This window comes from Triticum urartu, chromosome 3 (genome assembly GCF_003073215.2).
Source record: "Triticum urartu cultivar G1812 chromosome 3, Tu2.1, whole genome shotgun sequence".
Classification (NCBI taxonomy): domain Eukaryota; kingdom Viridiplantae; phylum Streptophyta; class Magnoliopsida; order Poales; family Poaceae; genus Triticum; species Triticum urartu.
The window spans coordinates 185,852,275-185,877,716 of record NC_053024.1 but is presented as its reverse complement, the minus strand read 5'-3'; the positions used below and the strand labels follow the sequence as shown (position 1 = coordinate 185,877,716).

The following is a 25,442-nucleotide window of genomic DNA, read 5'->3' as shown; positions in this document are numbered from 1 at the left end:
GAAAATCATGTTCCCGAAGGTTTCATTCCATTTGGACTCCGTTTGATATTCCTTTTCTGCGAAACACTGAAATAGGAAAAAAAACATCTATTTGGGTCGGGCCTCCGGTTAATAGGTTAGTCCCAAAAATGATATAAAAGTGTAAAATAAAGCCCATTAACATCCAAAATAGATAATATAATAGCATGGAGCAATCAAAAAGTATAGATACATTGGAGACGCATCAGGAAACTTCTTTTGTCCCCCTATGTTCGGTGGACGGGGCTCCTCGTCATCATTATCACTTTGCGACCCTTTCTCCTTGTCTCTAGCATTTAACTTACCGGCCTATTTGAAGATCCAACAACTCTGGTGGGTATGATTGGCTGGTTTATGAGGGGAGCCATGGATCTGACATGGACGATCGAGTATGCGGTCCAAGCTGGAAGGGCCCTGATTATTCCTTTTATACGGCTTCTTCCGCTGACCGTACTTGGAGCCACTAAATCCGGCATTGATCACCGTGTCATCAGTATTGTCACCGTTGTTTCGATGCTTGTGCCTGTTGCGTCGGGGCTTGCCATTGCTATTTCTGGCTTCCGAGGTGCCGGGTTCGCTTGCATTGTTATTGCTGCGGGCTAGCCAGCTATCTTCGCCAGCGCAAAAGCAGGTCATGAGTGCCATGAGGGCCGCCATGGACTTCGGCTTTTCTTGGCCGAGGTGTCAGGCGAGCCATTCGTCACGGATGCTGTGTTTGAAGGCCGCTTGGGCTTCGGCATCCGGACAGTCGACGATTTGGTTCTTTTTAGTTAAGAACCTAGTCTAGAATTTCCTTGCTAACTCTCCGGGCTGTTGGACTATGTGACATAAGTCATCGGCATCCGGAGGTCTGACGTATGTGCCTTGGAAGTTGTCGCGAAAGGCGTCTTCTAGGTCTTCCCAGCTACCAACACTACAAAAAAATACACTTCCGTGATGATACGTGTTTGTCACAGTAGGTTGGGTTTTTTGTCATGCATGTACATCCATGACGATTTTATGACAGAATCAAGATAGTCATACATGTGCTGTCATAGAAGTGTTCCATGACATTACCAAAATTATCATCACGGAAGTGTGCACTTCCATGACGATAAATCGCGCGTCACAGAAGTGCTTTCGTCAAGGGTGACCGACACATGGCATCCACCGTAACGGAACGCCGTTAAGCTATCGGGTCGGGTTTTGGATCCGATAACCCGTTAACAGCCCCGACCAATGGGGATTTTCCACGTGTAAAATCATCATTGGCTAGAGGAAACATGTGTCGGCTCATCGTTGGGACAGATGTCATCCACTCATTGGACAGAAGGCGCCTATGATACGTCGACACGTGGCACGGCCCAACAGAGGCCCATTCCTGTGAAAAGGTCGGCCCATTTGACTTGGTCAAAAGGTGGCGGGCCGGCCCATGGAAAGCCTGTTAACGGCATATTCACATATAGCCCATTTACAGCCCGCTAACCCAAGGCCTATTACGCCCTATCCGAATTAGGCCCAGTAGCGTCATCTGGGCCATCCAATATGATTCCAGCCCGTTTTCACTTCTGGCCCATGTATGGCCCATGACGTCTTTCAGCCCATATGAGGCCCTATGTAACTCTTGGCCTATTAACGGCCCATGGTGAAACTGGCCTGTAATGAATAGTGTATCACTTTACACCCATTAACGGCCCGTGGTGAAACTGGCCCATAATGAACAGTATATCACTTTATACCCATTAACGGCCCGTTATTCCATTGGGCCGTTTCCAGCCCATGTTATCTTTTGGCCTTCTCAGAGCCCATTTATTCTTGGGCTCATTTCCAGCATTCGTTTACTTACGGCCCGTTACTGTCATTTTCTGCTTGTGGGCCAAATTCAGCCCGTGGTTACAGTCGGCCTGTTTGTGGTCCGTTAATACATTGGGCCGTTTTCATAGCATCATCAAATACGGCCTATTAACGATGGCCCATTATGGTCGGCCCATGAACGGACGATTCCAACTCTAGCCTGTTTACGGCCATAATGCGGCCTGTTATTGGCCCATGTTTGGCCAATCGATCATACGGCCCGTATAAGGCCCATTGATAATACGGCCCGTAGAAGGCCCATTGTTTCTACGGCCCGTAGAAGGCCCATTGTTTCTACGGCCCGTAGAAGGCCTACTTTTCCCACTATTTTACAGCCCGTAGGAGGTCCAGTGTCACTACAGTAAATATTAGCCCATGGTTATTGTGGCCTAGTTTTAAAAAATAGGTTATTGCAGCCACTAGCAAACCGCGGAAAAAGAACTACACTGACTACAAGCAAACAAATAAACAAGACAACAAGGAAATAAATAAGCAAGCAACTTATGCTAGGCTATCACGGCTATTACACATATACATCCACTAGGCATCAAAGTTCGCCACCAGTGCAAATATAGGGAACAAAGCAGCATATAAACGCTGCAGCAAAACAAGTCCAGAACTGAAACCACTTCAGAAGAGTTCAAGAAACAATATCCTGGGTACCCATAATGCTGGCAAGATGCTTAGCAAGCTTATTAACTTTCTCCTGTTTGGCGCTTAAATCCTCCAGCGCTTGCTGTTGCACAAGAAAGTACGCATCTGAATTCTGCAGGGACTTCCTCAGTCCTTCGGCTTCTTGCCCCAGCACAGCTGACTGATGCCTTTCAGCTTGTAGCTGAGACTGAAGAAGCCGAAGTGATTCAGGCAGCGAGTTCGAAGAGCTTCTGCCAGCGGTACTGGCCAGTAACTCGAACACTACATCAATGCAGGACTGTGGGGTTTTCTCACTGTCTACAAGATCGTTTTTATCACCTTTCTTGGAGACCAACAGGGTTGTCCCACTATCTTGAACCTTATCTGCATTACTTTCTCTACCATTGCATAGTGGGGTGCTCTTCTCCAATATTCTGTTTGCATACTACAAGAGAAACAAGCAGACACATCACAGGTTTAGCTTGTAGTATACGTAACTCATTTTGGTAAACCGGTTCAGTAGTAAGGTGGACAGGATAACAGCATCAAACAAACATATATCTATGTACTATGGTCACTGTATTATCCATATCATTCTAGTTTATGTTCCCTAATCAAGATAGAGACAGAGTTCAACTCATATATTTTTAAGACACAGCGGCATAGACAGAATATAAGTGTGAGAAACTACACAGCATTAGCAGCACTTGTATTGTGCATCACATGAGAACATAAGTTTTTATACAACTTAAACTGAAATCAACATAGAGAAAGAAGTTAGAACAGCAATCTAGTTAAAGAAATAGGTTTAAAACATACCTGTTGCACCATTGGAGTTTCAATTGGATCCTTCAAATTCGAAAGTAGTTGGTATGAGTAAATATAGTGATGCAACAGCAAAGGAGTATGGACCATAGCTATGGAATCTGACCTGAGAATAGTTGCTCTTCTGCTTTAAACATGGAGTTTGGGTTAGCTGTGGTGGTCTTCGTGCTTTGGGCACTGCAGTAGCTTTACAAACTGCTCGTGTGGGGGTACTCTGTGGTGGACATGGTGCTTTTCAACTATAAGTGGGTTACTATCCGCTGGGGTTGCGGTTAGATGGGTTGTAGTTGGTTCTCTGCCCAACGGCGTAAGCGTGCAATCTGGAAGAGTCTCGATTATGTGTGGTGGGGCTAGTTTGTGGGCCAGTACAACCATGGTTCTATCCGCATCGATGGGTAGCACTGTCTTTTGTGAAGAATGGGTTTTTGCGCCCTTAGATACTGCCATCACCCCCTCCAATTCAAATGGCTGATAAACAAGAAAATAAATTGAACGTACAGACATTGTATGATAGACAGATGTGGTAATTCACATATATGTTGTCTAACCAAACAGGACAGCATGACACAATTTCACATATATGATGCCTAACTAAACAGGATAGCATGACATACTTTCAGATATATGATGGATAACTTAACAGGATATAATGGCATAATTCAACATATGATGAGTACCTAAACAGGATGACATGACAAAACTATATGATGTCTTTATAAAATAGGTTGGGATGAAATAATTCACATACATGTTGTCTAAGTATACATGATGGCATGATATAATTGACATAATTGATTCATATACTAAGCAGCTGGCACTCTCATGTATGACCTCTAAACTAAGCAGATAGAATTCAATATTGTGCATATGATGTCTAAACTAAGCAATGCAAGACACCATATGCATCATATGAGAAATATAAACATTGCAACTTAGAGCATACACCTCAGGTGGGATATAGGACTGGTCATCTGTCTCTGAATCCTCCTTTGAGGAGCTCCCTGTAACCATCGAGATATATGCTTCAACAGGTACCATTGCCTACTCTGAAGACCCTGTTTTCACTCCAGATTTTTCCATAAACGGCTCAAATGGCTGATACACATGAAGAGTAGTTCAATATACACGGATTGTCGACAAATGGAATACGTAATGAAAAAAAAAGATGGCATGAGATAATTCACATATATGATGCCTGGCTCCATGGCGGTGCATAATTCACATATATGATAACTGGCTGAAAAACATGGCATTGCATAATTCACATATCTGATATAGAAAGCAAACATGAGGCATTCACACAAAGCATGTCTAATCTAAGCAGATGGCATGGCAATGCAAGACACCATATGCATGATATGAGCAATATAACCCAGCCAAGTTAGAGCATGCACCTCGGGGGGGGAATACAACTGGTCATCTCTCTCTGAATCCTCCTTTGAGGAGCTATCTGCAACCAGCAAGAAATCTGCATCGACAGGTAGCACTGACTGCTCAGAAGACCTTGTTTTCACTCCAGATTTTCCCATGACCGACTCAAATGGCTGATGCACAGGAAAAGTAGATGAATGTATAAACATCGTTGACAAATGGAATACATTATGGAAAAAATATGGCACGATACAATTCACATATACGATGACTGGCTAAACAAGATGGCATTGCATGATTCACATATATGATGTCTGGCTAAAGAAGATGGCATTGCATAATTCCCATATACTCCCTCCATTCCTAAATATTTGTCTTTTTAGAGATTTCAAATGGACTACCACATACAGATGTATATAGACATATTTTAGAGTGTAGATTCACTCATTTTGTTCCGTATGTAGTCACTTGTTGAAATCTCTAAAAAGACAAATATTTAGGAATGGTGTGAGTATGATATAGAAACCAAACAGGTGGCATTCACACAAAGCAAATCTAAACTAAGCTGATGACATATAAGATGTATAATGTAAGCAATGCAAGGCACCATATGCATGATATGACCAACATCAGCATGCCAGGTTAGAGCAAACACCTCCGATGGTAAACAGGCGTGGTCGGCTCCTTCTGAATCTCCATCTGAACAGATATCTTCCTCTGGAATACAATTTGGAAATGCAGGAGGGGGGCACTTCGCCCACCATGGAGCGGCGTCTGCATGACATTATATTCGCACGCAACTGTCTTCTCTTTTTCTCTACATGTTCAGTACGATTGTGTACAATATCTGACATGCATAATAAAAAAGTTAGATTTTGTAAGTCCTAAGGGGTGCATGCAAAATTCAAGACTGATGGTAGCAAACGAGTGGATGGATCCAAAACTAATGATAGCAGGTAGATTATAGCTTCAGTTTAAAAAGATAGACAATGGATCATCTATTGTTTGTTGCCCACCCAACATGAACAACATAGAAGACCCCAGATGAACCAGATAGTAGACAGATACTATTCGTTGCTGGCTCAATATGAGACCCATGGGCAATTCAAAACTCAAGATTGAACGATAAAGTAGCAGGTAATAATAACCGTTGTATAACATAAGCAAATACGAAAGACTGCGACCTCTCTTCCGGAACTGTGTAGTCCTCAGGTTCATCTGCTCAGTCGATGATGGTAATGCAGTTGGCGTGGCTGCTGGTAACGGGGAAGATGATCTGAGGTGGCGAAAAGAAGTCTGCAGGGGGGATCTCTGCTGCAGTGAACGCTTCTGTCGATGCTGCACCTCAGTTGGGGTGGATGACGGCATGGCAGGAGTAGGACATAACACACAGAGTTTTCTTTGACGCCTATCTGAAAATGAAGTAAATCTGTAAGGGATCCTTAGAATTGGAGGATTCTATAAACGCAGGGACAGGAAAAACACGGGAATAGGATAGGAATGCACGTGCAAAACAGAGCATTTGGAAACATAGGATTTCATTCAACCTGGGTGTTTGGCTCACATGAATTGGAAGAACAGAGGAATGGAGAAACAAAGTGATGCGATGAGTGTACAACCTCTTTGGCATAGCCTTGTGGACCTCAGCATCATTGGGTTGGACGTGAAGGATGGTGATGATGCTGGTGTGACTGTCGGAGGCGGGGAAGAAGATCCGAGGCCTCTGGAAACGGCGCCGAGGGTACTGCTCCGCTATGATGGACGGTTCCGTCGTTGGAGCAGCTCCGCTAAGGTGTACGGCAACGATGCTGAAGCATGACAAGACAGACAACGTTAATCTGAAGTGGGACCCTAATATCATCTGCAATAGATGATGTAAAATACATCACCAAAAAGTGCTAGATGTAAAACACATCAGCCGCGCCACGGCCGCTCCGACAGATGCTGTAAGTACTGTTCACTCTGAACTTAACTGAAGAAAATGAACTTCATAGTCGAAACTGAATTTTATTGTCGAAACTGATTGAACTAGTAAAAGAGCATTGCAATAGATGTTTAGGGCGTTCGAGCACTAGTAGCAGAGAAGCAGTGATCTAAATCAGCAGACGCTCGATTAGGGAACGCACTAGCAGAGAGCAAGTTGTGCAGTAGCACCGCGAGCGAGTGCTAAAGCAGCAACTCCTGTAGCTGCCGGAGGTCGTGCAGCAGCAGCGCAAGCGAGAGCAAGAGCAGAACAGCAGCACGAACGAAAGCAGGAGCAGTGCAGCAGTGCGACCGACAGCAAGAACAGAGCCGGAGCAGCTGCAGCTAGTGCCGTTGTGGAAGTCGCCGCCGAGGAAAGCAATGACATGGGGGAGAGACACCGTGGATGATGTGGCTGGCGACGGCGCCGTCGATGGAGACACGCCATGTCTGCTCGATATAGAGCACCGGCAGCCCCGTGAGATCGAATAAAAGATAAAATGCAGCGGTGAGTGCAGAACCTCCTTGGTGGCGCCGAGTTGGCCTCGGCTTCATCGAAGGAATTGGTGAGGGTGCTGCGGTTCCGGTGGGGCAGGTCAAGACGGCGCTGTGGGGATTGAGGTGGCGCGATAGACGAGGCGAACGTCGGGGCAGCTCCTTGGAGGTGGAGGACGGGGCGGCTGATCCGGCGGGACGACGAGATCGACAACGGATCCTCATCCGGTGCGGTGGACGACGTAGTCGGGGAAGAGTCTCTGGCTGGGCGGCGGTCGGGAGGCCGACGGAGGAGCGTGGGGTTTCGCGGGTTTTGGTGGCCTCGGTGTACGAATGGGGAGGAGAAGGGGGAGGGGGAGCCAAGCTTAGGGACGCGCTTGTCCAAAATGTAGGGTAAGTTACCAGCGTACCCCCACCGGTTTTGACACCGCGATGTGGAGCTTCATTTCCGGCTGAGGGGTAGAAGGGGGATTTCGCGTGTCTGGGCTGCGGGAGCGATTTCGGATGAGGAGGGAGTTCTCGCGCGCGTCCAAATTTCGGGATAACAAGGCGCGGCGTAGGTTGAAGAAGCGGGAGTTTCAAAGCAGGTGAGACAAAAGATACTCGAGCTTGAAAATTTTGGGATAACAAGGTGCGGATTCCTTGTTCGGCAGAACAAACTGAACGTTTAAAAAAACAATTCATACAAGACACAAGAGAGTCATGTCCCCTTTTACTATATTGCTATAGATGCTATTGAAAAAACTACAAGAAAAATGTAAAAAAAAATCGGGAGAACAAGATTACCCTGCACAGTACCAAATCGATTACCTTGGTTTTAAAATTCTTGTAAATCCAAAACACGTCTGAAAATCATGAAACTTGTCATGGATGTCATGTCATGGTACTACCATGTTGTGGTAAAAAAATTGGCCGAATAGGAACAGATTTTGGTATAAGCTTCTTGCAAACCGAAGCTTCTCTCAAGAAGGCTCGTGGTTTTGAGAGGGAACGTGCCACCTTTGAGTGCGAAACGATATACGTTGTCCCCCTTGAGTTTATTTACAACGGCAACATAGAACTACATGAGTGCCCTGTTAAATTTTGGAATTATTTCGACTTCGTTTGGCCTTATTTACACATTAATTGAGTTTTTGGTCATTTAATGTGCATAATTCAAATTTGAACTACAAGCACATGCTCCCGTGCACCAAAGTTGGTTGAAAAATCACATTTGTGTCCTCGGGTGAATTTCTACTCCCTCCTTCCATCCATATAGGTCCTAATGCGTTTTTCGAGGCTAACTTTGACCAAACGTTAGAGCAATAATATATGACATGCAACTTACACAAAGCATACCTTCAAATTTGTATGTCAAAGGAGCTTCCAATAATATAATTTTCATAGTATACATCTCATGTGCTATTAATCTTGTCAATAGTCAAAGGATGTCTTGAAAAGCACATTAGGCCCTATATAGATGGAAGGAGGGAGTAGGTCCCATGCAAAAAATGAGAATAAAATTCAAACATCTGGGCATCGTGGCTCGGTCGAGAACATTGAGAAACTTGGTTTTAAAATCATGAAACTTGGCATGATGTCATGTCATGGTAGTACCATGCCGTGGTAAAAAAAATTGGCCGAATAGGAACAAATTTTGGTATAAGCTTCCTGCAAATCGGAGCTTCTCTCAAGAAGGCTCGTGGTTTTGGGAGGGAACGTGTCACCTTTGTGTGCATAATTCAAATTTGAAATACAAGCACATGTTCCAGTGCACCAAAGTTGGTTGAAAAATCGCATGTGTGTCCTTGGGTAAATTTCTAGGTTCCATGCAAGAAATGGGAATGAAATTCAAAATTTTTGGCGTCGTGGATGGGTTGGAAACATTGAGAAACTTAGTTTTTTAATTCCTGTAAATCCAAAACACGCATGAAAATAATGAAACTTGGCTTGGTGCCATGACATGGCACCAACATGCTGTGGTAAATTTGCAGTCCGATTTGCGAAGGCGCACACATTAACAATCAACAAAGTCATTTTGGAACAAGTGATGTCACGTTGCAATTGGAAACACAAGTATTATTGAAACCGTGGGCGTTCTACTTACTAGTACCATTTATGTGCCGCCACGCGTCCCCATTTTTTATTAGCTAGGAGGCGCCGTGCAAGGTAGCTATTTGAGTACGAGAGGCGTGCGATCAGACCCCTGCGCGTGCTTATCGGGAGGAGAGCCCTTTGACCTCCATCTGCCATCCACCTCTCTCCCAAGGTCTCCATTAATGGCGCCCGAGCCTCTGTTTAATGGTGTGGCTATGTCTCACTCGACTGAGATTTAAGAGAGAGAAAAGAAAATCTGAAAGCACGGATCTTGATGTAAGATCCGAAGGACCTATATAGCATCTACTGCGACTTATAGCAAGACTGATGAATATATAAGGACGATTAATTTTTTTATCAAAGAAGGGCTTGCCCCTTCCGATTTTCATTACTGAAAACCACCACAATTCACAAGAAGTTCAGCACAACTCCAGCCTAACACGAAGGACTAAAAGCTACCAGATTGAAATCGCAACATCCCAAGAGGCCAACAAAGGCCAAACATTCGCGCTAGAACCCAACATTTCACAACCGACGACACAATCCACATCCTAAACTGATTATTACATCAAAATAAACCAGGAAACTGAAGGAAGCCCAGCAGCAACTAGAAGAACAGCAATGCCAGGGTCGCCACAGCAAGAGTTTTCTTCATTCCAGCCTCGCAACATTGATCTTCCGCAGAAAGATAAGGACGATTAATTGTCTTACATAATTAGAAAGATAATTAAAAAAGCCACATGCGGCTACGCCCGAAATACACAAGGGCAAAAGAAGAAGGAAGACAAGGATCTGGCTCGCTGATCTCTACTTTCTTGATGCGTTGCTGCAGGCCGCGGGAACTAGTCTCCGCGGCGAGCGGCAATGAGCTCCTTCGTGTCCTCAAGACCCTGCTTGAGAACATCCACAGGTTCCTCCACCAGCCTTTGGCGCTCGTTGCGGAGCATGTCATTCTCGTCCATAAGTTTCTTGATGATGACGCCGGTCCTCTTCAACAAGGCACTGGTCTCCTCCTGCTGGTCTGCACTTCGGACGATCTTCTCCCTCAGTAGGTCATGCTCGGCCCGGAGCCTCTCATTACCCTCCCTTAGTTGCCGGATGACGCCGGTAGCCTATTCAAACGATGCTTTCATGTCTTCCTGCAACCTCACCCAGCCGGTGATCTGATCCATCTGGCTATGGACGATCGCATGCATGCGCCTGTAACAGTCGTCGCCTGCCCGCGAGAAATTTTCCCAGGCCGCCGCGGCGTGGCGGGACATCTCTGCTGCATTCGTGGCACGGCGGGACATCTCTGCTGCTTCTGCGGCGCGGCCGGACCAGTCTGCTGCATTGACGGCGCGGCGGGACCTCCGTGCTGCTTCAGCGGCGCGGCGGGACCTCTGTGCTGCTACTTCCGCGCGGCGGGACATGTCGGTTGCTCTCGCAGCGAGGCGGGACATCTCGCGTGCTTCCGCTTTCATGCTCACCTCTCCCTGGTAGCAATCTCTCGACCCAGAACTCACGCTGGCCATGGCAGACACAAGGGAAGGATGCTGAATGACTTGTTTGTTTTTGTGGATGAGGAGTTGAGGAGGAATATGCAGTCATCTTGGCATACTAGTATTTATAACCGAGTAATAATACGCTCCTAAGTGGGAAACTGTTTAGGTTGTGATCGGTGTGAACAGGTTTGCAATTCAATATACTCCCTCCGTCCGGGTTTATGAGGCCTCTCAGCATCACAAGCATGTCCCCTTTTGTAAGGCCCCGCTTTGGAAAGGTGCATGCATGCAACCATTTCATTGGTTGCATTGAAAGCCATTATTGTTGGTGCCATGGCTGAAAAATTAATATACTTCATGCGTGCTTTTTCATTGGCTACATGCATGTGAGAGAGTGCATTGAGAGTGAAATGAAAGAATTAATGTGAGCAAATTACTATGTGTCTTGGTCTAAGATAAATTGTCTTTAGGCCTAATAAACCCGGACGGAGGGAGTAGCGTGGTACTAATACGCTCCTAAGTGGGAAACCGGTTAGGTTGTGATCGGTGTGAACAGGTTTGCAATTCAATATAGCGTGGAGTAATTTGGAATGTGACGAGACGAAGCTCAAAATTTATTGACGGTTCTAGTTTCGAAGTGCGGCACTATTCCCGGATGGAGTACTTCTTTTTCTACTCCCTCCTTTCCGGTTTTATAGGGCTTATCTCAAAATTTTAGTTTTTCCATTTTATAAGGCTCAATTTGGTTGTTCCCCAACACATGTTCAGATTCCAAGGTGCATTAAATCATTGCATGCAAGTATTAAGAGAAAATTGACCAATGCATGTACTTTATGCATGCATGCATTGCAATTAATGCATTGATAAACATAATTTTTTGAGAAAAACAAGAGCATTAATTAGGTGCTTTTGCAAACTATAAAAAATATTCCACCACTCGCCATCTTGGTTGGTGAGATTTTTGAATTAAGCCCTATAAACTGGACAGGAGGGAGTACTGCTGTGTACGTGCAATAACTGGCACCATCGTATACATATCTTACGGTTAATGGGGCGTTCGACAAGAATAGCCGCGTGGCGAGCTCTAGGCTAGTATTTTTTTTCAGACGCATTAAACCTATCTCTCGGGACTTCTCGCACGCACCATCGTGCTACCCACAAAAACTTGTACTCTGAGTCTAGTAGTACGTTATACAGGAAGAGAAGAGGTGCACGCACGCACTCGTCCTCTCACACACGCGTCTATTTTTTCTCGAAAAGGAGGATGATGACCCCTGGCCTCTGCATCTGGGAGTCACACACGCATCTGTAGCTACGAATTGTAGTGTTCTCAACATCCAATTGGCTCTATCATGGATGTACCTATATACTAAAACATGTCTAGATACATCTATATTTTGACAAATGGAAGGCATGTATTGTGGAACGGAGGGAGTGCTTGTCATCAAAATGGATAAAAAGGGACGTATCTAGAACTAAAATACGTCTACATACATCTCCTTTTATCCATTTTGATGACAAGTAGTACTTCTTACCCAAAGGAACTTTATATCCAACAGACACAAAATATCCGTTCGACTGTTGGAAATTACTGATCTGATGTCGAAGTAATTGCTGCATCGCCACCAAAACCCACCATTTCTTAAGCTAAAGTAGACCAAGGTAATCCCTATATTAGCATATTAATAAGATAAATAGAAGGCACTGTAGAAACATTTAGGACGTGAGCTTGTCAATCTGAATGTGGAGGGACAAAAGCTTAGCCCCGGCCAGCAGCTTGGGCGGAACTGTCAAGAAGGTCAGCTCCTGCACGTCGACGTCACCGGGATCCTTGTTGCTTGTCACCTCCATTTCCACCTTGACGGCATCGGTCGTGCCTTTGGGCTCCCCCGGCGGGCCGTTCGCCCACAGCTTGGCCACGTAGTGCGGCAGTGGGGACGCCCCCGCTCTGATGCAGACGACCGACACGGCGATAGGCGCGCCAATGTCGAGCACGCCACCGACCAAGAAAAACGCGCGGCGGTCCTCCTCCGCGAACAGCAAGAGCCGTGGCTCCGACAGTGGCACTTGCAGCCAGAGCACCTTGCCGTACTGGATCCTATGCACGGGCATGGGATGTGCGGTGCTGATGTGGTGGTAGAGCACCGGCGGCGGGCCTTCGTAGCCGCAGACAGGCACGGGGCATTTGTAGGGCGCGAGCGGACACACGCTCTAGTGATCGGCAAGCTTGTGGTAAGTGATGTAGAGCCCACAGCCTTCATGCGGGCACTCCACCCTCACTGACGAAAGGACGGAGTCCACCGCCGTGTTCCGCACATCGAAGCCACCGCCGCGCTCGCACTTCTGGCACTGTCGCTGGTTCCCGGGGCGCTCGACGCGGCAGTCCGCGCAGGTCAGGTGCCCTCCCTTGCACTGCAGAAATCAATCGAACAGCACATCAATCAAGAAACCTGCACCTTGCTCAATCAGCCGAACGGACGAGGTGTATTCGAACCTCATACACTAGAGGCGTCAAGGGGCGGAGGCACAAGGGGCAGTGGAGCACGGTGAGGTCCATCGAGACCTTAGAGAGCTCCATCGTCGGGTCCTGTTCGGTCTGCATGATCTCGCCCTCCTCGTGCACAACCATCTCTCGACTTGGGCCGGGGTATTACAAAGCTTTACCGTCACATATTTTATACTACTTCAAGGTGCATTAAATCAACACATGCAAGTATCAAAAGGAGAGTCACGGCATGCATGTATGCGTTGTAATTAATGCATCGGTAAACGTAAATTATTGAAATATATCGAGTGCAGTGCTTTGATGTGTCGCCCCAACTCGTACATCAACGAGAAGTTTGATTATCCTCTCCCTCGCAGACTTAACTGCACCTGCCTTTGGCTGTATGACAGGTTGGCCACACACCTGTCGGGCCCAACTATCATACACGCAAAGGCAGGAGCGTCCCTCCCTCGCCCATGAGTATGGTGGCTGGCAAGACTAGGAGAAGCTTTCACTACATGCTCTCCCTCCCGCACGCGGTGGACATGCAGCAGTTCAATCGGTGTCAGATGGCCAGAAGCGTACTGTAGTACTCCTCCAGTGCCGTAGTACTCCATCATTATTCGACTTCCCGAAGAGACGAAGAGCCAAGCGCAGCCCGGACGCTCGTGTGGCAGTTTCATGTGTAGAGTAGTCTAGGATAGCATGTACCATGCCTGTAAGCTTAAAATCGTTGGGGTCGGCTCCATGCTATGTGGCTGTCTCGAAGTTTTTTTTTAAGAAAATAGTCTTCCGGCCCTACCTGACACCCTGGTGATTGTAGTTTGCACGCTCATCTGGTCAAGACAGGAATATATATTTTAATTTGTTTTTTTTCGAAAAGGGGGGACTCCCCGGCCTCTGCATCAGAACGATGCATACGACTACATATATTTTAATTTGTGGTGGGTAAATTTTAGAGGTTGTAGCAAATATATTGTACACTGCGGGTCTTTCAGCCAACTTTAGAGGCAAGCATGTGGGGCCAGTGCTATGATGTGTCACGCCAACTCGTACAATGAGGAGAAGCTTGATTTTACTACACGCCTTCTCCCTCACCCATGCGCGCGGTTGCTCGGAAACGAGGACAGGCTTTTGCTTAGTAGTACTTCTACAACAAGCTATCCGTCCCGCTCGCGGTGGACGGACATGCAGCAGTGGATTCGACAATGTAGAAGCAGCAGTAGTAACATCATTGTTCGTCTTCTCGAAGAGGCGAAGAGCCAAGCGCAAACCGAACGTTGCGGTTGCGAACATTGGAGCACGCATATAGCCAGGCTCTTGCATGAGACAAAATTGCTATGTGAGCCCACTATTGTGCTAGTACGTACAACTACTTGCTAGTATAGCACTGTAAACCAGAAAGGAGTATTTGCCCTTCTAGAGATTTCAACAAGTGACTAGACTACACCGAGACGGAGTACATATGGAGCAAAATGAGTGAATCTGCACCGTAAATAAATACATACTAGTTCTACCATTTTCCTCTCCGAGGTGCACAATATTGAGTATACTGACTAGTCTCGTTTTGACACGCATTTACGTTTTTTTACACAGTACAGACGCAAGCGCTCATATACACGCGCATACACTCACCCCTATGAACGCACACACGCACGGCACTATCATCTTGAAATTTACGAAGTCACCATAGGCACCTCGTCGTCGACGGGTCCATAGGTGCTTGAATGCCAAGGAGGGAGAGGGTAGCGGTTCCCGAGACTTTGAACGGTCAATGATGCATCCTGAATTACATGCAGAGGGAATTAATTGGAGAAGAGGAATAGAGCCAGCACGATGTGAATGCAACAGAGTTTGGGCTCTCATATAATACAGGCGCCCCACCACTCCAATCCATCTACTCCCAAGTCTCTGTGCAACACTGCTCACTCCAATCCAAGACCAAGTGACCAGAAGCCACAAGCACCTATGGAGGCGATGGGCGCGAGCGGCAGTCGGCTGTGCCAAATCATCCAAGGCGCCAGCCTGCGGCCCCGCACCACACAGAGTTTCTAGACGGTGCTGGCGACCGCAGGCATCGTTCACGCGGTCATCGCCGCTAAGGGAGAAAACCCACAGCTGTCGGAGGGGCCCGATCCTCTGCCCGTGCCGTTCTCTCCGACACAGCGCCGGCTTGGGAGGTCCTCCAACCCTTCTTCCTCCCTGTCGTATTGTCCGCAAATCCGACCTGCCGCCGCCGACATCCCGGCGACCCTCAGGTATAAGTTCTTCGAAAGCGGCCTTGCTCTACTGGCCCAGCTCCCCACGTGTCCGCATGTGCATCTTTTTCTACTCCCATCAGCTCTTCCAAAGCCACCTAAATTTTTAGTATTATTAGAGGTAAAGCTACTTCATGCATTCGAATCTAGGGCTTTGTTCAAACAATGAAGAAAGGGGGGAAAGTTGTAGCATGAATCTAGGACTTGATTCAAAGATGAAATAATATGGTGAAAGTAGTAGAGACCAGATACCCAACCGGTCTCTTGGTTGAAAAGGGAAATAATGGGAAAACGCAGTACAAACTGGATAAGGAACAGATCTATTATTGGTTGAAAAAAGGATAGGAAGTGGCGGCTGGTGGACAAGTCAACAGAGTATGTCCAGGATTAGATTTGTTGCCATCACATAGTAAAAGGTCTCCAGGATTAGATTTGCTGCCCTCACATAGTAAAAGGTCTCAGGATTAGATTTGCTGCCCTCACATAGTAAAAGGTCTCAGGATTAGATTTGCTGCCCTCACATAGTAAAAGGTCTCCAGGATTAGATTTGCTGCCCTCACATAGTAAAAGGTCTCCAGGATTAGATTTGCTTCCCTCACATAGTAAAAGGTCTCCAGGATTAGATTTGGTGCCCTCACATAGTACAAGGTCTCCAGGATTAGGTTTGCTGCCCTCACATAGCATGAACAAACTCGGCATCACCACTTTATGCCTCCTTGTAGGTACATTGTGCCGATGCGTCCACTGTCGCATGTCCTTATACCAACCTTTTGCTGTTGTTAATGTAAGGGCGCATGTAAAATGAAGCGATCACACTGTTACCTTAGGGACATGTCTAACCAGTGTTATTGTTAATCTAATGCCTCCAGTGATAAGATGCAATTAAACTGTGTTACAAATGGCACTCCTGTTGTTTTCCCCAGTATGATAAGTAAGTTGCTCCTTTACGCTGCTGAGTGTCCTGGTGTCCCCACGGTCCCATGCCCTTAAACCAACTCTTTAGCTGCTGTTGATTTACTGTGTATGGTAAACAAGCAATGCCACCATTAAAGTAATCCCATATTTGAGGAATCTCATTGTTGATCATAATGCTTCTGGTAACATGAAGCATTGCTGATGTTTTAAAATTTCTACTGTCCTTGCGTGATTGCCATGAACATAATTAAGATGCTTCTTTTCATTTTCTATATGTTCCGTATATTCTTATTGACCAGCAACTGTTTACTTTATATCTTTTTGTGCAGATAGGGATATCCATTTCACCTTGTTGCTACTGTGACCTTTTGGTGAACTGCACAAAACACTTTTTTTGGAATGAGTGTCTTGTACAGTTCAACTAAAATGTCACGTGGGCAACATCTCTCAATTTTTGTGGAACTGCACAAAATGGTGATTGGAGTTTCCAAAATCTCCGTCAAGTTCTACTGGTAATCTTGTGCAACATTTTATTAGCCTTTGCAAGATGGAGCCGTCACTGTCACCACAATGGCACTTTATTTTAGTGGAACTGCACAAAAGGATAAGAAAATTATAGTTGCACCTTACATGAGCCGGACAGCCAACCTTAATGTTCTTCAATTTTAGTGCAACTACTAAAGAAGAACCTGCCAGCTCACAAGAGCAAGTACTTCTTGCTAGTTGAATGATGCAATCTTTGCTTCATTTTAGGTGAACTGCAGAAAAAGGCGCATGAATTGAATCATGGAACTCCAGGCAGACCTCATCCAAGTAGAGCTGGAGGTTGAGTTCAAGGAGGCCACTATTAAAGCGAAATCATGCTCTCCTGTCTCCTTGTTTGTGCTGTGCAAACATGCTGTGCAAACAGGAATACTCAACTATAGATGTTGTGACGGTCAAGAGCATTCACCAAGTTCTTCGATTGTATGACATGGGTAGCCGAGATGGATTTAATCCCAATATTCACTTTATCAAAAGGCTCTAATGGGTTGGTTCTGAATCTTGCAAGCTGGGAATCAGTGAGATGTGTAGGAATCTTTGTTGTACTTATTATTTGAATCTTATTTGTTGGTTCTGAATCTTGCAAGCTGGGAATCAATGAGATGTGTAGGCATCTTTGTTGTACTTATTATTTAGATCTTATTTGTTGGTTCTGAATCTTGCAAGCTGGGAATCAATGAGATGTGTAGGCATCTGTGTTGTACTTATTATTTGGATCTTATTTGTAGGTTCTGAATCTTGCAAGCTGGGAAACACGGCATGATGATGCAGAGGACAACAACCATAACAAACAGTTCAAACTTGGTAGGATTATCTTTGTGAAAGTGCGACAAATGTGTTGATCGTGTGCGTCCTGAGAATAATAATTCTAATTGTTGTGCATGTTGATCATGTGGCACTGATAGAACGAGCGAATGCATTGCTTGTTTTAAGTACAAATTTCTATTAAAGCTAATTAAATTTAAGTAAAGTGACCACTAACTCCTGTTATTATAGTACTAATACAGACCCGCTCGTGAACCGATGTGTGGCCGAGGGTGCATCTTCTGCCGGGCATGCAGCGGACAAGGGAGGGGTAGTAACTGTTGTCGCCTATACACACTCAGCTTACTGTTGAATCCAGTTCCCCAAGAGCTGAAAAACGAACTGCTGCTGCCGCCTACACACTCGTTCACTCGAAGAGACTCCAATGGCAATCCGAGGGGTGAGCCTGCTGGATATGGACTTCAGCAAGGAGTTCCCTTTTGATTTCGCCGTTCAGTCCTATGGCTGCACCAAGTTGAATGTGATGTACACCAACGATACGGACTCGGTGAAGCTCTGCCTCGCCTCAGTCCTATGACTGCACCAGGTTCTGGAGCATTCGCCCGTTTCATCGGTAGCGTCGACTGCATCTTCGCTACGGTGGAGAGAAGGAAGAACGTGATGATTCGGCCATCTGGTGTAACAAGCTTGTCAACATCCAGAAGCAATACAAGATCATCAGCAACGGGCAGGAGAAGGACTCTGTGGTTGACCTCGCTGAGACCATCATCGACCCCTAGTACGCCAACATGAAAGAAGACGACCTGAACATGTGGGAGGTACCTCTGAATCTAGCCTACATAACCTACGCGGCCAAGGACGCATACGCATGCTACGACATGTACAGGTAGATCTTGGACACGAGGGCGTGTCTGCTTCCTGTAACCGACGAGTACACGGACAGCCGCAGCGTCATGATCAAGCGTGCCAGGAAGGTCTAGATGTTGTACTTTATCTGTTTATAAGCACCTTTATCATCTGAGTGTTTCATGCATTAGCCTATGTGTCGTAATTATCTGTTTTGTCCGAAATATTTCTTGTAAGAACCCATTAACCGGATTGCTTTTTTTAGTGGCTATTTGCTTGTGTATGTAAACTAGTTCACTTGTCCGTAAAAAAACTAGTTCACTTGGCTGCCGTGCTTTGAATCTCCTTCCTCCCAACATATTCCCCTCTTCAGGTGGACCCAGCAGGTCTCTGAATTTTCTCCCACATTCTTTTTCGATGTAAACTGAGTTTTCTCCCAGTACTTTCCCCTAGAACCAACTCAATTGTCCCACGTCTAGCCTAAAAAATAATAATACCCCACATACTATTAACTCATCAAATTAAAATGATGTTTTATTTCGGAAGTTGAAAGTTCTTACAAAATAATAATAATAATAATTGTTTATATATAACTTGGCAAGTTAACTCCTAGTGATTGTGTACATAAGCTTGCAAAGATTTTACTGACGTGCAATCATGTGTTTATGTTTTTATAACATTTCTCCATCTAGCCCAACATGATATTTTCACCCAGCCCTGCAAGTCCGTGGATTTCGAGAAAAATGCAAATGGGATTTAAACGGGCTGCATAGATGCTACATCATTGTTTCACCCAGCCCACCAAATGGACTAAAAAACAAGTGGACTGACAGACATGTGGGCCAGTAGGTCGAAGCCTAAGAAGGCGTTGGATTTACATCCAATGGCCGACATTCTTCTTCAATCTCTTGTCTTCTTCCCCCAGCGCTGCCGGAACCGCCTACTCCAGCCTTCGGCGTCCAGCGGCGATGTTTTGCGCTCCTCAGCGAAACGCTACCCCGCCGACGGCCAGGCCATCCCTCCACTCCACACCTCCTGTTATTCTCTGCGGAGTGTAGGCCCACCCCGCACCCGAACCAGTCAAGTTTTCCACTCAGCTCCGTCTGCGACTCCATTGCCGCGTCTTCCCCATCTCCGGGTCGTTCCAGTCTGGGGCCTCGCCGTCGTCCACCGCCTTGGTGCGCTCGGCACGGCGTGGTCAACATACGAGAGTCATCGGAAGAGGACTGTACGTGGAGAGCCTGACGGCTGGGACCCATGAGGTCCATGGTCACACACAAAGAAAGTTCCTCCTTATTACGCACTGTACGTGCACTGTACGTGGGAAGGGCTTCTGTATTTCACGAAAAAAACGTTCCCCCCGCTGATAGGTCGGACCCACCAGCTATATCTTCGCACGCAAGGAAGTGCCTCCTTATTATGCACCAAAAAATGAATACCCCTTGCTAGCTGGGACCCACCATAGTGGGTGGCTGACTTGTGGGCCTACTAAGTTGACGACGACGGAGGGCTTTGTCAACTTAGTCAATATGAACGATTCTATCTCTAATGACCGTACGATGTCCATCCAACGGCCATAGTGCTTCTTCAACATCTGGTCTTCTTGCTCCAACCGCCCAAAGCAACGGTGGTCGTGCCGCGTGCTCCTGCCTCTCGTGGTCGGCTGTGATGCCGCAGAGGCCTCACCGCCCCCTACTACTCCCACCGCTGGCCCAGGGTATCCCTCTACTCACCCACACCCCCTGTTATTCTGCGGCGACGGCAGCCTCACGCCGCAGCCGAACCAGTGAACCCTCGTACTCCTCTCCGTGTGGGCATCCACTGCCGCGTCTTCCCCGGCTCCGCGTCGTCCCATTCCTAGGCCTCATCGTCGTCCACCGCCTTGGTGCTCTCGGCGCGGCGTAGTCAATGTGGTCAACGACCGACTTCCATCGGAAGAGTACTGTACGTGGAGAGGCTGACAGCTGGGTCCATGGCCACAGCCCAGTTTTTTTGTGATTTGCCAAGTAAGTCGCTTTGTCAGGCCTGTTGGGCTGCAAATCATTCAAGACGATGAGAGCTTCATTCGGCTGGCCGAGAAAATGGCCTATCAGTAATGAGAAATGGGTTGTACATTTTTAAAACACATCAAACCGGCAATTAGTTTCAAATATCTTTTTTTATTTCGAGATTTTAAATTACATTAATTTTTATGCGTGGAGAATTTATTGGATTTTATATTGATATACATTTATTTTTAAAATCAGTTTGAATGTGAGTCGAAATTTCAGGATTAAAAACAGTTCGGACCGCACCGAAATGTGCAAAATTTCGTATAATTTTTTAACCGTGGCCACAATATGGGCTGTAATGCTAACAAAAAGAATATGGGCTCCAAAAAAACCTTAAGAATTAGCAAATGGGCTGTAAATTATTAGAAATAATGGCAGATGGGCTGTATGCTGTTTTCCACAGATTTGAGGCTTTCCTAAAAAAGGTTGACGCACAAGCAGTGACTGTTGGATGTCCATCGAGCGGCCGTCGTGCTTCTTCAATCTCTGCTCTTCCTGGTCCAGCCGCTCAAACAAGCGCCGGCGGGACTGCCTGCTCCCTCCTCCCCGCGGCCGGCTGTGCTGCCGCGCAGGCCTCACCGCCCCACCGTACTCCCATCGCTGGCCTAGCCATCCCTCTACTCACCCACACCTGCTATTATTCTCCGGCGACGACAGAAGAACTAGTAAACCCTCGTACAGTCATACTCCCCTCCACGTGGGAAAAAACTGTTGAGTCTTCCCTGCCTCCATGTCGTTCCCTTCCTAGGCCTCGCCATCGTCCACCGCCCTGGTGCTCTTGGCGCGGCCTGGTCAACGTGGTCAATGACCGACATGCATCTGAAGTGGACTGTACGTGGAGAGGCCGACAGCTGGGTCCACGGCCGCATGCAAGGAAGTGCCTCCTTATTACGCGCAAAATAATGATTCCTCCACCTGACATCAGGGACCCACTGAAAGGGCCTCTGTATTTCACGAAAAAAATGTTACCGCCGCTGACAGCTCGGACCCACCAGCTATATCTTCGCACGCAAGGAAGTGCCTCCTTATTACGCACAAAAAAATGAATACTCCCCCTGTTAGCTGGGACCCAGTATAGTAGTAGGCTGACTTCTGGGCCTACTAAGTTGACGGGGACGGAGGGCTTTGTCAACTTAGTCAATATGCACAATTCTAGCTCTAGTGACCGTACGATGTCCATCCAACGGCCGTAGTGCTTCTTCAACCTCTGTTCTTCTTGCTCCATCCGCCCAAACCAGCGCCAGTCGTGCCTCGTGCTCCTGCCTCCCGTGGCCGGCTGTGATGCGGCGGAGGCCTCACTGCCCCCTACTACTCCCACCGGGGCCAGGCCATCCCTCTACTCACCCACACCTCCTGTTATTCTGCGGTGACGGCAGCCTCACACCGCAGCGAACCAGTGAACCCTCGTACTCCTCTACGTGTGGGCATCCACTGCCGCGTCTTCCCCGGCTCCGCATCGTCCCCTTCCTAGGCCTCGCCGTCATCCATCACCCTGGTGCTCTCGGCGCGGCGTGGTCAAGTGGTCAAGGAACGGCTTCCATCAGACGTGGACTGTACGTGGAGAGGCTGACAGCTCGGTCCACGACTGCAGCAAGGAAGTGCCTCCTTATTACGTGCAAAATAATTATTCCTCCACCTGACAGCGGGGACCCATCAGACGGGCCACCGTATTTCGCGAAAAAAAACGTTTGCCCCTGACTGTTGGGACCCACCAGCTACATCTTCGCATGCAAGGAAGTGCGTTCGGGCAAAAAAACGATTCGCCCCCTGACTGCTGGGACCCACCAGCTACATCTTCACAGGCAAGGAAGTGCCTAACAGTCGGGACCCACCTGGTCGAAGCGTACGTAGCGTTGTCATTCTGGTCGCGAACGTGTACGTACATATATACTAGTGGATGTAGAGGCACGCACGCGTCGTAGTAGAGGCGCGTACGTGTCGTAGTAGAGGCACGCACGTAGCATGTACACGTACGTACAGCGGCCAGGGTGCAAGAAAGAAAATACGGCCACGTATGTGTACATACGGGCGGGGTCTCGAACGCCTACTCGCGCATATGTATGGCCAGGGCTCGTGTACATGGCAGGGTCGGAACGGAGAAACAGCATAGTCGCCGTGCTCATGGGGAGGCAACGGAATGCATCGTGTTCATCGGGAGGCAACGGAATGCATCGTGTTCATTGGGAGGCAACGGAATGTGTGGGAGCCAACCGGGTGGGTCGGAATGGAATGCGTGGTCGTGTTCATCAGGAGGGCTTGGACGGAACAGGCGATGGAAACGAGGCCTGGCGTACCGCACAACGGAGGAAACGGACCTCCTATGTTCGGAACGGGGTCCTGTTGATCGGGAGGGGTCTGGCATACCGCAAAATGGAGGAAACGGACCTCCTATGGTCGAAACGGGGGTCCTGTTGATCGGGAGGGGTGTGGCGTACCGCAAAACGGACGAAACGGACCTCCTACGGTTGAAACGAGGGTCCTGTTGATCGGGAGGGGTGTGGCGTATCGCAAAACGGACGAAACGGACTTGTGTTGGAGCGCTACGGTCAAAATGGGGGTCCTGTTCATCGGGAGGGGTGTGGCGTACCGCAAAACGGGACTCCACGGGATACTGTTCATCTCCACCGTCGACCTCCTCCAACCTCCATGGGCTACCGTCGACCTCCTCCAGCCTCCACGGGCTCCTGTTCATCCAGCCTCCACCGCGCGCTACTCCACCGGCTATTGTTCAACCACCCCTCCACAGGCACCCCTCCACCGTCTACTGTTCATCCAGCCCTCCACACCACGGGGTCCTGTTCAACCACCCCTCCACGGGCACCCCCTCCACCGTCTACTGTTCATCCAGCCCTCCACCACACCACGGGGTCCTATTCATCCAGAGGCAACACCACCGCTCACTGTTCATCCAACCCTGCCCCCCACAATGCTCACTTTTCATCCCAGAGGCAGCATCGATCGGCTTCAGTTAGCAGCAGTTGCGAAGGAATCGCTCGATCGGGTTCAGTTAACAGCCATCGATCGGTCGCTCGGGTTCAGTAACGCGTAGCCTGCAGTGCAATCGCTCGGGTTCAGTTAGAGCCCAACGCCTCGCTCGGGTTCAGTTAGAGCCAACGCCTCGCACACACGCGCGTACGTGTATGAGAGAAACGTGCATCGCTCAGCCCCCGACCTCCCACCGTAACCGGGAATTCGCCAAAATTTTCCTCACCCTCGCTTCTACCATGGTTTTTTCCATCATGGACGGCCCAAAGAATGTCATGCAGCTGCGTCTCCGGCCCGCCCAGGACGAAAAGGCCATTTTTTTGTCATGATTTTTTGTCATAGAAGTAGGAGCCCACCACATCTATGATGATACCGGGTTTTGTCACAATTATCATCATAGAAGTGTCATATGTATGACAGAATTTTTTTTCGTTCGGCCCAAAATGTCATGGATGTGTCTTTTTTTGTAGTGCAATAGATTTTTTAGGCAGGCTGTTCAGCCAGTGCTGGGCTAGTCCCTTGAGTTTTAGGGGGAGGTATTTGATGGCATGAAGATCATCGCCGCGGGCCATGTGAATATGGAGAATAAAGTCTTTGATCCATACCGCGGGATCTGTGGTTCCATCATATGATTCGATATTCACGGGTTTGAACCCTTCTGGGAATTCATGTTCCATTACTTCGTCAGTGAAGCAGAGGGGGTGTGCGGCACCTCTATATCGGGCTAGATCGTGTCGTAGTTCAGATGGAGTCCGTCTATGATTTTCGGCCCGGACATGATTGTGCTTGTCATGCTTGGCTTGATAGCCATCGTCGTGCGTCGGGGCACGCCCCCGCGATTCGTAGATCGATCTGGCCGGACCTACTTTATTCTTCAGGTCCGGCCGCAGGTCGTATGTATATTCCTGAGCTATTTTATCTCTGCCTTTACGGCGAGGTAGTACGGGCTGGTGTCCGGCTTGAGTTGCCTTTTTGTCCCGGCCACGTGGTGGTCGATCAGCCGCATTACGCGCTGATGGTACGGGCTCAAGTGCCTCATCATTGAATTGAGGTAGCAGTTTATGCTTCGGGTAACTTTTGGTTGGGCGCTCAAGTCCATATTCTTCTGCTGCCAGGACATCAGTCCATCTATCATTGAGTAGATCTTGATCAGCTTGAAGCTGTTGCTGCTTCTTTTTTAGGCTCCTTGCAGTGGCTATTAGCCATTGCTTAAAGCGCTCCTGCTCGAGAGGTTCCTCGGGCACGATAAAGTCTTCCTCACCGAGGCTCACCTCATCCTCGGAGGCTGGAAGGTAATAACTGTCCTCCGAGTCTTCGTTTGCAGCCTGTTCATCAAGGCTAACTTGCCCATCCTCCCGATCGTCTTGTTCGGAGTTTTGCTCGACGGGGTTTTCTTGGTCTTCAGCATCATCCGGAGTGTTGTTGTCTCTCATGTCGGTATTGCTGTCTTTGTTGCGGCGTGATTTAGAGCGGCGTCGTCAGCGCTTTTGTTGTATCTCGGGAGGTTTATCCTCTGCTGGATTTTTCTCACTATCGTTGTCACCCTCCTTGGGTGTATCCACCATGTACACGTCATACGAAGAGGTGGCCATCCAGCGTCCGGTAAACGGCGGGTTTTCGGCTTGCTCCTCTCTAGCATCATCGTCCATACCGTCGATGTCTTTAGAGCTGTAATCAAGCATGTCAGTTAAGTCCTCTACTGTGGCGATGAAGTGGGTGGTGGGTGGGACATAAAATTCCCCGCTCTCAGCCCCTAGTCCAGGCTGGGCATAGTTCGGACATTGCTCCTACGTAATCACAAGGGATCGCATCAAGTCCAGAGCCTCGCTTAAAGGCGAGGTTTGTTGAGGGAGAAAAGAATTCATGGAGTATGGCGGGAAGGGAATTCCTTGGCCAA

The 25,442-nt window shown here is 47.8% G+C and overlaps 1 protein-coding gene across 1 annotated transcript; it reads right to left on the bottom strand.

The window, feature by feature from the left end:
- Window positions 1-12,413: 12,413 nt before the first annotated feature.
- LOC125546767 lies at window positions 12,414-24,978 on the bottom strand. The gene is made up of 3 exons (XM_048710905.1): window positions 24,817-24,978; window positions 12,978-13,109; window positions 12,414-12,908 (listed from the first exon to the last, which is right to left on the bottom strand). The coding sequence occupies exons 1-3, from the start codon at window positions 24,976-24,978 to the stop codon at window positions 12,414-12,416; spliced, it is 789 nt and encodes a 262-aa protein (XP_048566862.1).
- Window positions 24,979-25,442: the final 464 nt, after the last annotated feature.

Excerpts from the sequence above, each read along its gene's own strand:
- LOC125546767 (XM_048710905.1), bottom strand. The coding sequence starts at position 24,978 with ATGAGAGACAACAACACTCCGGATGATGCTGAAGACCAAGAAAACCCC. Across the intron at positions 13,110-24,816 it reads TTCCAGCCTCCGAGGATGAG|TGCAAGGGAGGGCACCTGAC; the intron begins GTGAGCCTCGGT and ends TGATTTCTGCAG. Across the intron at positions 12,909-12,977 it reads TGGACTCCGTCCTTTCGTCA|AGCGTGTGTCCGCTCGCGCC; the intron begins GTGAGGGTGGAG and ends GCCGATCACTAG.